Below are 13690 nucleotides of genomic sequence, written 5' to 3'. Positions count from 1 at the left end.
ATTCAAGGAGAACCGGTCTACCAGTCTGGAACACGGGGGGGGGGGTTCGAACTGGTAGGCCGGTTCTATATATATAGAAGTTTATATAAATTACTTGGGTTACCAAGTAATTTTATAAACTTGGTTATTTTACTCATAATCCCAAGTAAGCAAACAGTGAAGTTTGCGCCTATATATATATATATATATATATATATATAAATCGGAAATAATCGATTACAGAGAAGTAACCAGGGACGGCTCGTGCATAGGCACTACGGCACCCCCAATTTTTCTCGATAAATATATTTATTAATTTATGTTTGCTTGTAATATTTAATTTTATCAAAAATTCTCTTATTTTGAATAAAAAAATTCATCTTGTAGCACGCTAGCAGCACTGTGTCATATTGCTATGCGCGCAAGCATATGCACGTCATAGTAAGATACGAGCTATTAGCTTAATGCGGCACTGTCCGTCGCGCAGTTCCACTATTGTTTACATGCAGTTTGGGCCAGTAGTAGTGTTCGTAGAGCTTATCGTGTTTATTCCGCTCTTTAAATATTTGGATATCACAATTAAAGACAACATTTGTTATAGTTCTTATTTTAGAAGATTATTGGGGTTATTGACAATTATGAACTCAGAATTTAAGTAATTTTGAATTATACTAAACTGTATAATTTTATCGATAATAAACTTTAAAAAATTTTACCATAATTTTTTTATATTTTATCCAAACACGTATACACTGTGCTTACAGTGTGTACGTATATTTCGAAAGTGGCAGCCCCCACTGGAAGTAACAGTGCAAAAAGTGACACGCTTCCTCTTTGAAAATAAAATGAAATTTTCAAATATCTACAGTCGAATGGTTGTAAATTGAATAAAATTCTTATTCTCAAATTATTCTACACACTTAAATTACATTCCATAAAAAACTCATGAATATCAGACTATTACATCAAAAGACATACGCTTGAAATTAGAAACAGAAGCTTTTTAAGCACAGTATAATACTAGATTCAAGGAATTCTAGTTGCCAACGCTACTAAATACTACATAAAATATAAAACCGAATTTAAACAATGATAAATTAAGCAGTTATTTTTCTAAAATAATTTATAATTAATAAAATGACAATCTAAACAGCCGATTCCTGTGTTGAATCGACTGACGGGTGAAGAGGAGACGATTTGTCTTCATATGACTGACTCTGAACCACTATTTCAGGAAGTGGAGGCCTTTCTGGTGATGCTGCGGTAACTGATGGTATTTCTTCGAGAATATTTTGCTGCCTCACAAGCTGGTACCGAAATGGAACAGGTCGCATTGTTCTCCCCGAAACATCTTGCCTGAAAGCCTCTGGAATAAACGAATATAACACTGGACTGGATATGTCGGTAATATCAAGAAAATAGAAATCATGTTAAGCAATTACACAGCGTAACATCTTTACCTGGTTCAGTTTAATGCTACTAAGCCAATTCAAATGCACTAAAACAAAAATATAGCATGTTAAGAGTGAGCCACATGCGATGTACCGTTACGTAACTCTTTAATCATGAACTATCTGTTCTTTAGAGGTGTGTACCAAGCTTGTGGTAACCAGGGTGACCACACAGCAAAAATGTTTTGTACTAACTTATGCAGGGAAAAAAGGTACTAGATCCGAAAAAAAAGTACTACATTTTTTATTTGCTTTTGTTTCACTATTTATGGCATTTTACAATATTACTACCTTATCATAGATGAACCCCACCCCACCCCACTCCTCCATTAAAAATTAGAGGATCCCGAAGTACAATAACACGTTACGAATCATTTTATTATACTGCAGATTGAGAGGAATGTATATTAAAATAAAGAAAAAACACAAATAGTAAAAAACAGCTTATTTTTATATAACAAACATACTCCTATAATGTAACATGGAACACAAGAAAAGAAACTCTCAGAATAATTCAGCGTGCAATAGAACGTGGGATTTGTAACATCAGCAAAATGGAACATGTTAGAAACAGGGAACTAAGAAAGAGATCAGGCATAAAAGATGTGGTAACTGCAGTATATAAAACCAGGATGAGATGGGCAGGTCACGTAGCCAGACTCATGGATAACAGATGGACATATAGAATATTCAACTGGCAACCAAGAATAAAGGGAAAACCAAGAAGACCACCTACAAGATGGGAAGATCCACTAGTGAAATCGATGGGTATAACAATGAAGAGAGAGGCTCGAGATCGTTGGAGGCATCTTTGTGACCTGCACTCATGGAGAAATCCTGATTGAAACGCAGATCCATTAAGAAACTACTAGAATGTTTGGTCAGTGTGCTGAGAGCAGTGATTAAAGTAAGTTGTGTTGAAGCTCGTACCATTTAATTACCCATAGACTCGGCCCCTCACTGAAATCTCTCATATTCGAAGGTGAGAAATATGCCTCAAACAGTTTAGCGTATTATTTATTCCCTTTTTTTTTTTTTTTTAATGAACGTGTTCGATTATACCGCCCGGGTTCATTGCACCCCTGTACGGAAGGGACCTGTCTGAATTATATAACCATAATCTTAATTCTGCCTCTTAAATTTGTTTTTCCTAGTGGTATTTGGAACTGGATTTAAACAATGACATATCTGCTGAGCTTCTTTTAGATTCAATATTCTGCTAGTGTTTTGGAGTGTTTGCATAACGAATCAATAGAAATTTGCTACCATTAATGCTTATATCACAAGATTTACAATAAGCAGTGTGTCCTTTACTTTTACCTGAACTGATCCAGGTTTTTGGAATACTCCAACCATTCTTCTTTGAATTTTTGCTTATGATTTTTTTCTTTTTTAGATGAACCTTGTAAACCTGCATCTGAATCATAACTATTATCACTTTATCTGAATTACCCTGTGTCAGAAGTGGTTTCTTGTGAGTGGGAAGGGCTGGCATTGAGATCTTCACTTTCAATGGCTCGTTTATGTACTTTACTGACAGATGCACTACACATTTTTCCCCCGAGATTTAGAAAATTTTTCTTACTTCTCCATGTTTAAAAAAAAATCAGCTAACACCTTTTATAGGGAATAGGCGAGACCTTTATACCTTATCTAGCTTTTGGAGACTGAGTGGGCAGTTCAATCTCCACCGGTAGCCAATCAGAGATAGCTGGCCCATGTCTGTCTATCACTAATTACAGTAGCCACCGATGAAGAGGCTGGCAGACAAGTGCTGCCATCTCTTGGTACCTAACCCTAACAAGATATGTTACTGGCTGAAATAATGTGGGTACTACGGTCGATTTTCTTGCGTTTACGGGACGAAAAACCCGCTTGCCCGTGCCAGAGATCGACTAACTCGGGAATCGGCAGAAGAAAGGCTTAGAAAAGTTCCTCCAGTCAGCGACTAGACTTTAATTTAAGTCTGACTTCGAGGGACCAAGCTCAGAGGACGCAAGCTACACAGGCCTCTTAAAAGGAAAATCTAAATAATATTTTCGATGAAGAATTAAACAGGTTTTCGTTAATAAAATTAATAGAAACACTGGGCCTCTTATAACGCACGAGAAGTGTTTGAACAGCGAAGAATATATTTTCATTGGCTATGCCAGTCTGACTGCATGAGTATGGAATCGGGGGGGGAGAAGACTAGCGAAGTGAGAGGAAAAAAAGAGAAATCATATTCTTATGTCCCCGAATGTGACATATGGGGAGGTGGGAGAAGAGAAAAATATTCAACTGATATGTCCAACTCTCATGTTATTATTATTTGGAAGGGGAAAAGTACTAGATCTGTTAGAGAACATATTAGAACACTAAAAATGTATAAAAAGTGCTAGATCTAGTAGATGCGGTCACCCTGGTGGTAACGTTTGCGGTTTAATAATGCTAGACGTGTTTTAAACATGTTACAGAAGCTGCCGTCAGGTGGCGGGTGACAACGTAGGCATGTTAAGAAAAATTCTTATAACTCATAATTTCGAGCTCTTTCGCGATAATTTGCCTAAGATCCAATTTACGCAAGTCGGGGAAAACTGCCTGTAATCGAAACTAACAAATCAATCTGATCCTTAACTCTCATGCATATTCAAAAGGCAAGAGCTATACTTTCACTTCAGGTGGTGTTAAGTCTATATTTAGAATATTATTGAAAAATATGCTTAGATGTGGAGCATTTGTTTGCCAGCCTCTTCATTGGTGGCTGCTATGACTAGTGATAGACATGGGCAAGCTATCTCTGATTGACTACCAGTGGAGATTGAACTGCCCATTCAGTCTCCAAAAGCTATATAGGGTATATATAAAGCTATATAGGGTAAAGGCTTCGCCTACTCCCTTATAAGGGAGTAAAAGGCGTTAGCTGATTTTTATGCTTAGATGTTAAGCAGAAAATCAATTTAATAGCCAGTGTAAAAATTAGAATACTACATGAAACGAAATCAAATACTGGGGTACAGTGGGAGTCCAGGAAATAGCTCTTATATTTCGAGTGCATGACGCAAATGGATTGTGTCAATGTTCTGACTGAAATAAATTTGGTTTCTCATCCAAGTTGTATATTTCACATCTTCGCATTCCACGAAATAAAAGTTCAATGCAAATAAAGGCATGATAGGAAGTATATACTCTCGAGCTACTCCAAACAAGCGTTTATTTTCTTTGCTGTCAAAATTATAAAATCTAACCCAGGGTACACTGAGCTTATTAGTTCAATCCCTACGGTGTGGATATTTTGTGTACTAAAAAGGTGATATTGATCATTTCCAAATATCAATAAAAATCAATTAAATGTTCTATAATGAATTAGGTAAAATATCATATTGAAGGTAATTACTCCACAAAATCATTCTGAAGTACTAAAATCTGTTTATGTTAACTGTCGGTATTCGCTTAGATGCACCCCCCCCCCCAAGAAAATAATTGTACATCTACCAAACAATCTTTTTATTCAAGTGTGAAACATTGATTAGGATATAGTAATCCAACAGACACACCCCTGCTTGTTTCCCCTTTAATGGGCATTCATAGGAGATGCATATTAAGAATCTGAGTAATCTAAAAAGTAAACTGCAGTTTACGATTTAAATTCTTAGGTGATTTATAATTATTCTTGTTCATTATTTTACATGAAGAAAATTTCTGAATATATTTGTGGTATTGTCTTTTGATATATTTTACCAAGTTTGATTGTAATCCCCTTTCCATGAAGTTTGAATCCACCCTTCCAAGAACTGCTAGAATGTGTGACATTTCTTCGGTTCTAAGGATGTTTTATGGGTTTCACAGAAGAAAGAGTTCTCTGACCTGCTTTGATGCGAGAAAAATTACGAGATTTGAATGTTTTAGAATTGCCAGATGAAAAACTCGGTCACCTCCGTATGATACAGGCTAACTCACCTTTGCATAAAATCTTTTATACGTTTTCTTTGCATTTAAGATGAGATTTGAACCTAAATCTTGGCAGTAGAAACGCAAAATGTGACAAAGGTGTCGGGAGTATTAAAATTCGTGGTATAAAATTCAGAACAAGCTGTTGCCAATATGTCTAACTTGGTTGAGAATGATTCTGCTCACGCATAGACCCATATTTCACTGTGTAAGCATTCAAAACCGAAAATCCTATGAAATAGGTTGGTTAATCTGTAATCCAGGAGATTGTGTGTTCGTTCACGTGGCTAGTTTGCCTGTTCTGATAAAGGTTCCTCAGTTTGTCTATACCAACTGAACTACGAAGGCTCTATGGTTGGGAATAAGATACAAATCATGATTAGTCACTGTAAACGAATGTTTAGGCCCGAGGGAGCGCATTGAGGAATTTAATAACTAGACTCCGGAATCCTCATTTTAAATCAATAAAATATTTCCTTGGATGTTTACAACATGCTTTGAAATAGCAGTGATTTCAAACAAACGGTAAAAATTACTTCGTTTCATTGTAGAAAGGAAGTAATTTTAACTGCTAGAAGTAGAATTAATAACTCAAATTTGAGCATTAGGTCAATAGCACAAAATTCAAAGAAGTTCTGGAATGACGATGGGTCAGTCTCGTATTACGGAGTATGAACATAGAAGTTCATATGGGTCAACAATCGAGTATCGATAATGGAGGGCCTCGATTTCCATGCTACTCACTGGCCATTATGAATATGCATTTGGCTCGTAGCGAGTCTTACCTGATCTCTGTTGGCAATTGCTCTTTTTGCGCAAAAATGTATTAACATTTCGCATAAAAAATTAGTCGCGCAGTGATCACAACGTTCTGGTATCGAATGTGTTACTCAACATAGGGCGTTGATTCTCCAAGATAAATTCAAGATTTCAGAGGGGCCGAAGCATTTAAGGGACTTAAATGTTAAAAACGGACTAGTTAATTTCTTATTCAGTGTTTTAATAAAAAAATTTAAAAATATATACCAGCTAAACAAAAGGCAATCAATCAACTCTAAATAACCAAACTTCAAGCGATTTCTGTAATTGATAATCAACTTGAAGCTGGTGTTGTGGGTATTAAACTCCAGAATCCTCACTAGATGGAATATTAGATCGAAGGAATAAAATGAGTTGGTGATTCTCGTTATACGCGCTTTCGCATATAACGCGATTTTTCATTTCGGCACAAGGTTTATTGCCGTTTCCTATCCACGGCTGTAGACTTCCGCGAAGCACCTTGTTTCATGATTTATTTTCTTTCAAAAGAAAAAACTCTGCAATAGACAACTGTGTACACATCTGAACTTAATTCTAAGTATTTTGACTGAAATCGAGAAGAGAAAACTCCTTTTAACACTATAAAACAAGTGTCATTCAACTGGAGAAAAAAAAAAAAAACTGTTCGAATATGGTAATATAAGGAACAAATTAATATTTAAAGAAAGATAACCATGATTAAGGCAAACAGAAGTTTCCGTAACCCGTCGGGAATTGTATTTTCTAATACTGGAATCCAGAGCCGAATGGCTTCATTTCGGCATACTTAAATATTGGAATGGAGGAGATTACAAAGCCATCCATATTTTGTAGCCAAACTTGGAAACTTAAGTTTCCAAAGTTTCTGTAGAGCTTAGGTTTTCAATGTTTAACGATTAAAATACGGATAATTCATAATCTTTTCTTAAATTTCAGTTAGTTTTCTTACCGCAAAGAAGAAAGCGAGTACAGACCAAACAAATTAAAGTGCGTTGAGTGGATTTGGACAGAATGAGCAGTGCCCTCCTACGAAGAATGTGTGGACTCCATGGAGGCTACGTAATACTTGAAACAGCTTTTTACCTCTTTCGAAGTAACTTGAGCTATTTTAAAATAAGGATATGGCTATATCTTTCACGTCCATTTCCTTAATGGTCCAAAATATAATGAAAAAAATATTCCTTTTATTAATAAAGAAAACCCGATGAGCCACAGATCTCTACTAACGGAATAAGGAGATCAAGATCTGTACAGTGCAACAAACCGTTGCTCACTTTCCCAATTTTAGTGATGAACCTTGTGAATGTTGAAAAAGTTAGTCTTGCTCAGCAGAATTTTTTGAATCAACATCGCCCACCACACACAAATTTTGTGCAACATCCAATGAATTCATTAAACATTATGCTTAAATGATATACGTTTAAATTTCATAAAATGTAAACTATAAAGTTAAAATTAAAACTATTTTAATTCGTCTATTAAAGGGAAGGATGGAGGAAAAAAAAAAAAGAAAAAACGTCCGCTAAGAGCACTAGTTGAAAATGAACTTCTGGTCTAAATCAGCAACTCACAAATGGTATGGTGTTATAATTCTTGCTTGTTCCTGTATCAGGCGAGTGGGTAAAGGTCATTCAGAGTGACAGTCGAAGCGACCGAGATGACATCCGAATTCTGTCTATTATTATCCATTGCTGCCAGTATCTATCGGACAGTGTTTTACAGTAGAAGCGAAACCCAACGTTTCTAGTAGTGGACGTGGCAATCATTCTGGTTTTATGGACGCTGAAAATATTCCTAGCGTTTGACGGATTCCGCACAGATTGGGTTAATTTGTATTACGGCCGAAGCAACTGTGGCTATGAACTGCATGTGTTCTCCAGCGGGCTAGTCTGATTTGTGGAATCAGAAACCCAAGTCGCTAGAAGGATAAACCCAAGAAACCAGCTAACTCGCCTCCAAAGGCCACGTATTCTGATTAGACGCTAGTCGAGAAGTAAAGCTTAGTGTTCAGATCCCAACTTATCACAAATCTTCAGGAAGTACTAGTATTCATTCAGGCACTTTTAAATGTTTGATATTTCTAAATTAGCATGGTTTTGAAGTTTATAAATAGACAACACCTTGCTTGTTATGGGTCATATGTGGCATAAATGTTGAGTTTTCAAAGCGGGGGGTGTTGATTTAAACGATTATCAAACTACAGCATTTTAACTTCCCATAAGTAGATGGCTATAAAGCCTAAAATATTAAGCTTACGCTACATTTATATTTACCTCGATATCCATTTAGGTAAGTACCAATAACAGATCCCTCCACTGAATGCCTCATCCATACGTCACTGGTAGAGAAGAAGCGCCTTCTGTTGAGGTGCTCTGTTCGAAAACCGCCATTTCTTGACTGGATATAAAACTGGAATGGGAGATTTAACTGTTGAGAATTATCTCTCGATTCTTCGAAGCGATCAAATACCTCTTCGATTTCCTGCGCCGGAATCGAGTCGGAAATGAATGAACCTGTAAAGATGCTGCTCCTCTGACGAGCTACATAAGGGCTCTTTGGACAACCATCACGCTCTGCAACATCCCTGCTTGCCAGGAAGATCGTTTTAAGAGGTCTTCGATCTGCCATTTTGAGAGATTTTTCCTTATTGATACATTCTGAAAGAATAACATTTATACCGCTTCTTACTAAGGATAATTTTGCTTATTTAAATGCAAACACATTTCAGTTACATTTTGTTCTAAACATTTAGAACACATCCATGAATTCAAGCTTTAAAAACATACATTCTTAAATCATCGAGTAGCTTTTTTTGGCCGACGTTATAATATAAACGTTTCGTTAATCTGTGGTTCCAATTTTATTTTAATATTTGTATTTATATATATCTTCTGTTCTGACTTATCCCCTTAATCTATCATCAGCGAGTCAAGTCTTAACCATCAATCTAGGCCGATGAGCAAATTTTACAAGATGTGCACGTGGGCTATGATGACAAAGGAAATATCGTTAATTGGCACCAATTCCTTTATTTCAATTCTGGTACTGGTTCCTTTTTAATTTTAGGGAAAATTTATATTTATACTGTGCCACCCTAAAATGTACTTCATGAATATTTATTCATGGAACCAAAGTCTAGATCAGCACACTCTCTCATAATTCTTAAACACTTAGCAGAGTATTCTCAATTAATCATACTCTTAATCTCGCAGTCGCAGCCCCCTATTTTATGTTTGTTAATCTTACCTCCCGCCTTGGTTCGAACTTTTATGAACGGTTCAGTAAAATGAAAATCAGGCAAGTCTTCATATTCATTTCAAAAGAATTGAACATTTAATTCACTGAATAGCCATAATAGACGTAATAAGAAATTTTTACTGACATAAAATTAATCTTGGGAAGTGAGTAGTTTCACTTAGGATTGCTCTTAACATATTGGATCATAATTTTCTACCATTAATTCTAACAACGATCTAATTCATTTATATATGACATCATTAAAGGCTATTCTTTCTGTACTTCAGATACATTAACAAATATCTTCACACTATTATTCCAATTAAAGTATAGTTCCTAAGTTTCATCAGCAAAATTCCTAAAGTTCTTTCAATGAGGGCTCAGTCCTGAGTTGAAGATTTTATCTCTATCTAATTACTGTCCCTTACACAATTATACATAAGAGTCTACATTACCAGTAGTTGGGGACGCACTAGGCCTTCATGTGTATCCCTACAGCCCCTTCAATTTCCAGATTTACCACGGCTTTTCTACAAATCAACTGAATTCTGACTTGACACATCGCTGACGGGGAAGGCAATTCTGGCTTCCCGCTCGCTCATCAACTGGCTGAGCATGGGTCTTCGATCTCCGGCTTGATCTGGAACTTTACCATGTCAGGTCATTCCATAGCCTAGAACTGCCCATGGACGCTGCCGCTTGCTGCGATGACCTCACGATGGACTTCTCCGATGACCACTCCAGTACAAGGAACGAGAAAAAAGCCACGAGCTGGCGCTGCAGCTCCTTTTAAAACGCGCGCCCTATGTAACTGATAAATTTCAATTGGTTATTTCTCTTGATATATTAATACTGGCTCCGGAATTGATAAACCGTGTTAAATCTGAATGAAAGTAAAGGTTTTGACTTTTCCTTTCATTCAGAGTATAACACTTTCATAGTGACTATGAAAGTACACTCAGATTTTTTTTCTTTTTCCCCCTAGGACTTTTCACCCAGCAGCTCCATAACGACCCCTGATAGTTATGTAAGATTTTTCCTCCTTTCCTGAAAAATCAACCGTGGCATTCACTATATTAAAATGCAATAATATGCTACTCTGGGATTCAGCAACGCCGGCTAGAGTTTTATCGTATAGCGATAAGGAAGCGGAAGTCAAACGATTTTGAAAGCTCACGGCTGAAGAGTGCCATCTACTTCCTTTAAAGAATAAAAAAGGTATAAGATCTTGTTGCACGTTAATGAAATATTTTCTATAAACGTAACTCGGGTGTATGGTTGAAGTTTTATCATTAAACATTATTAGAACTAACTAAAACAAATACAAAATGATTAGGCCAGTCATAAAAAGTAATTATCAAAATAAATCCTCTAATGGAAATTATTTCCTCAAGGGGGGGACCATTTTTTTAGCCCTAATTGAAATCGTACAATCTCGGGGTTCTGTGATTACACTTGTGAAAGCAAGCAAGCCTCTGAAGGATGTCTCATACGAATTTAATAAGAATTTAAGAAATATTAACTGTGGTAATAATTTATCCAGTGAATAAAATGTAAGTGCTAGAGAGCGTGTAGCTCAATGGAAGTGGCGTTTGCACTCCACGATGCTTGACCGCACGAATGAAAATTTGGGTTCGAGTCTAGTCGCCGATTAGAGAAACATTTTCTAAGCCCCAGTTCCCGAAATAGTCGATCTCTGGCACGGGAAAAGCGGGGTTTTCATCCCTAAAACTCAAGAAAATTGACCGTCGACCCAACATTATTTTCAGACATTAAAAAGTATTGTTAGAGCCCACGAGATGGCGGCACTTGGTAGCCTTCTCTTCACTGCGTGGCGATTAACTTAGTAATAGCCTTGGGGCAGATATCTGATTGGCTGCCAACAGAGATTGAACTACCCACTCAGTCTCCAAAAGTTAGATAGGGTTAAAATGGCATCGCCTACCCTAAACCTGAATTAAAGGCGTTAGCCGATTTTTTTTTTAATATTAAAAATTAATAAATTCAAATATGCACATTTTCTCCCAATGCATCTCGATCCTTCTTGTATTGCAAAGTGGAAAAAATGGTAGAATTTAGAATAAACGAGGATTTTAAAAATACACCAAGCAATTTTAAGTTATTTTAGTTTACTAATTTAGTATTCATTTCAAAAGTTCGTACAGTTATCAAAGCGTTTTAGGTTTATTTTTATTAGCAGCGTATTGTTTTGACAGGGGTGTATCTATCCTTCAATTGGAGGATATTCACTGCTGCAGTTGACATTTCAAATGCTATTAATGACACTTTTTAATTCAATTTTTGCTTTTCTCGTAGACAATGCAATGTATGTATGAATGGGAAGTAGTAGCAGGGCCTATTAACAAAATAATACTTGGAAGGAACTGAATTTAAACAAGACAATTTTAGAGTGATGTAGTTCTGGAAACTCCATCCATATTGTTAGCGGGAAAAATAAAATTGTGGACCATTTATAGCGTGATACATAATTTATCACCAGGAGTGAGATCGCCAAACTGCTTTATTAGAAGCCAGAAGCATAAAAAGTTCCACATAGGTCCACAATAAAGGAATTCTGCTCTTAGACAAGAGCAGGATTCCGATATTATCCAACCTTTAATTTACTATGACGGTGAAACTTTGAGAAGCAGAATTCACTTTTAATCGTAAATTAGTGTCTTCTAGAATATTAGTATTGATACTGAACATATCAAATATAAATTTCTTTCCTGAAAAACCCAAATGAAAACCGAAGTTCTTAGACAAGCGAAAAGCTCCTCTCTCTCCAGAAGTTAGGGTACGATAATAGAACGAGTAAATTTAATATTTTGAAAGGCGTCTTAAAAACTTAATGAACAATCTTTGAAATATTTGCATTATTAAATAGTCCGGTACTCAACGCAGTAACAAGTTCTTGCTTCAAGAGAAAGCAATAATGTATATCCTTATCTAAAAAGGGAAAAAAAATTAAAACAGAAAGATTAGACTCATCCTATGCAAATGCAAACAAAGTATTCTGGCAGACCATCCGCCGCTTTCGAGGGAAAAAATCGTGCAAAGGCAAGGGCAATTAAGGCCTCTGATGGTGCACTTTTAATAACCGAGATGGATATCCTCCACAGATGGAGGGAATACTTTCAGAGCCTTCTTAACCCGGGTGAGCCAGCAGTTGTGGACATACAAGAGGCGCAAGATCGGGGAAATGACTAGTCTCACAGCAGGAGAGGTCCATTTAGCAATAAAATCGGGCAAGGCTGCTGGCGATGATGAAATTCGGCCCGAAATGCTAAAAGCCTTAAATCGAGAGGGTGTTCTCTGGCTGACTCGAGTGTGTCATCAGGCTGCTTGGATATCTGGGCGAGCACCAAAGCAATGGCAGACAGGCATAATAATACCAATCTTCAAGAAGGGAGACTGGAAGGATTGCAGTAACTATCGTGGCATCTCTCTGCTCAGCCTGCCTGGGGAAGTGTATGCTAGGTGCTTGGAAAGACAGTGCAAGAGCATAGTTGAGTCAAAGTTCCAGGAAGAACAATGTGGCTTTCGTCCTGGTAGAAGTGCAACTGACCAAATCTTCACTTTAAGGCAAGTCTTTGAGAAATCTTGGGAGTATTATGCCAAGAATGTCTACACATGTTTTGTGGACTTGTAGAAGGCATATGACCGGGTTCCTCGAGATAAGCTTTGGCAAGTAGTACAGAAGTATGGAGTAGATGGCCAACTATTAGCTGCCACCAGGTCCCTGTATGAATGCCCAGAGTTTTGTGTCTGGGTAAACAGCACAAATTCTGAACCTTTCACAGTCTCCGTTGGCCTCCGCCAAGGGTGTGTTCTTCACCCCTCCTTTTCATAATATTTATGGACTGGATCGATAGGCACAGCCGAGGCAGTGTCAGAATTGGAAAATGTAGCATTGGACGTCTGCTTTTTGCAGATGACCTAGTTATGCTTAGCTCTTCCACAGATGACCTCCAGCAGACCCTGGATAGGTTTGTAGCTGTTTGTGCAGACGCCAGAATGAAGATCAGTGTGGCCAAAACTGAAACGTTTGTGGTCTCAAGACAACCATCCCAGTGCAATTTAAATGTAAGTGGAGTCCCAATGAGACAGGTGGAGAAGTTTAAATACCTTGGGTCCATATTCACGAATGATGGAAAATGGGACGTAGAGCTAGCTACTCGAATTGGCTTAGCAAGCTCGATGTTGCGGGAGCTTGGCCGTTTGGTAGTATTGAAGCAGGAGTTAAGCCAGAAGGCAAAGCTGGCTGTCTTCAATACAGTCTATGTCCCCATCCT

At 37.2% G+C, this 13690-nt stretch overlaps 1 protein-coding gene across 1 annotated transcript in view; it reads right to left on the bottom strand.

The window, feature by feature from the left end:
• Positions 1–863: 863 nt before the first annotated feature.
• The window catches only part of LOC150102018 (uncharacterized), a 28226-nt gene continuing 15399 nt past the window's right edge, over positions 864–13690 (bottom strand). The window contains exons 7-8 of the mRNA XM_090400854.1: positions 8432–8815; positions 864–1345 (exon numbers count right to left, since the gene is read on the bottom strand). Of these exons, the coding sequence (XP_090256980.1) occupies positions 1125–1345; positions 8432–8815 (605 nt within the window). The 3' untranslated portion in view covers positions 864–1124. The remainder of the gene's footprint in view (positions 1346–8431; positions 8816–13690) is intronic.

This window comes from Typopeltis vanoorti, chromosome 11, assembly GCF_054136105.1.
Source record: "Typopeltis vanoorti isolate ZY-2024b chromosome 11, IOZ_Tvanoo_1.0, whole genome shotgun sequence".
In the NCBI taxonomy this organism is placed as follows: Eukaryota; Metazoa; Arthropoda; class Arachnida; order Uropygi; family Thelyphonidae; genus Typopeltis; species Typopeltis vanoorti.
Note: the sequence above shows the minus strand (reverse complement) of the source record. Positions and strands in the feature narration are given on the sequence as shown.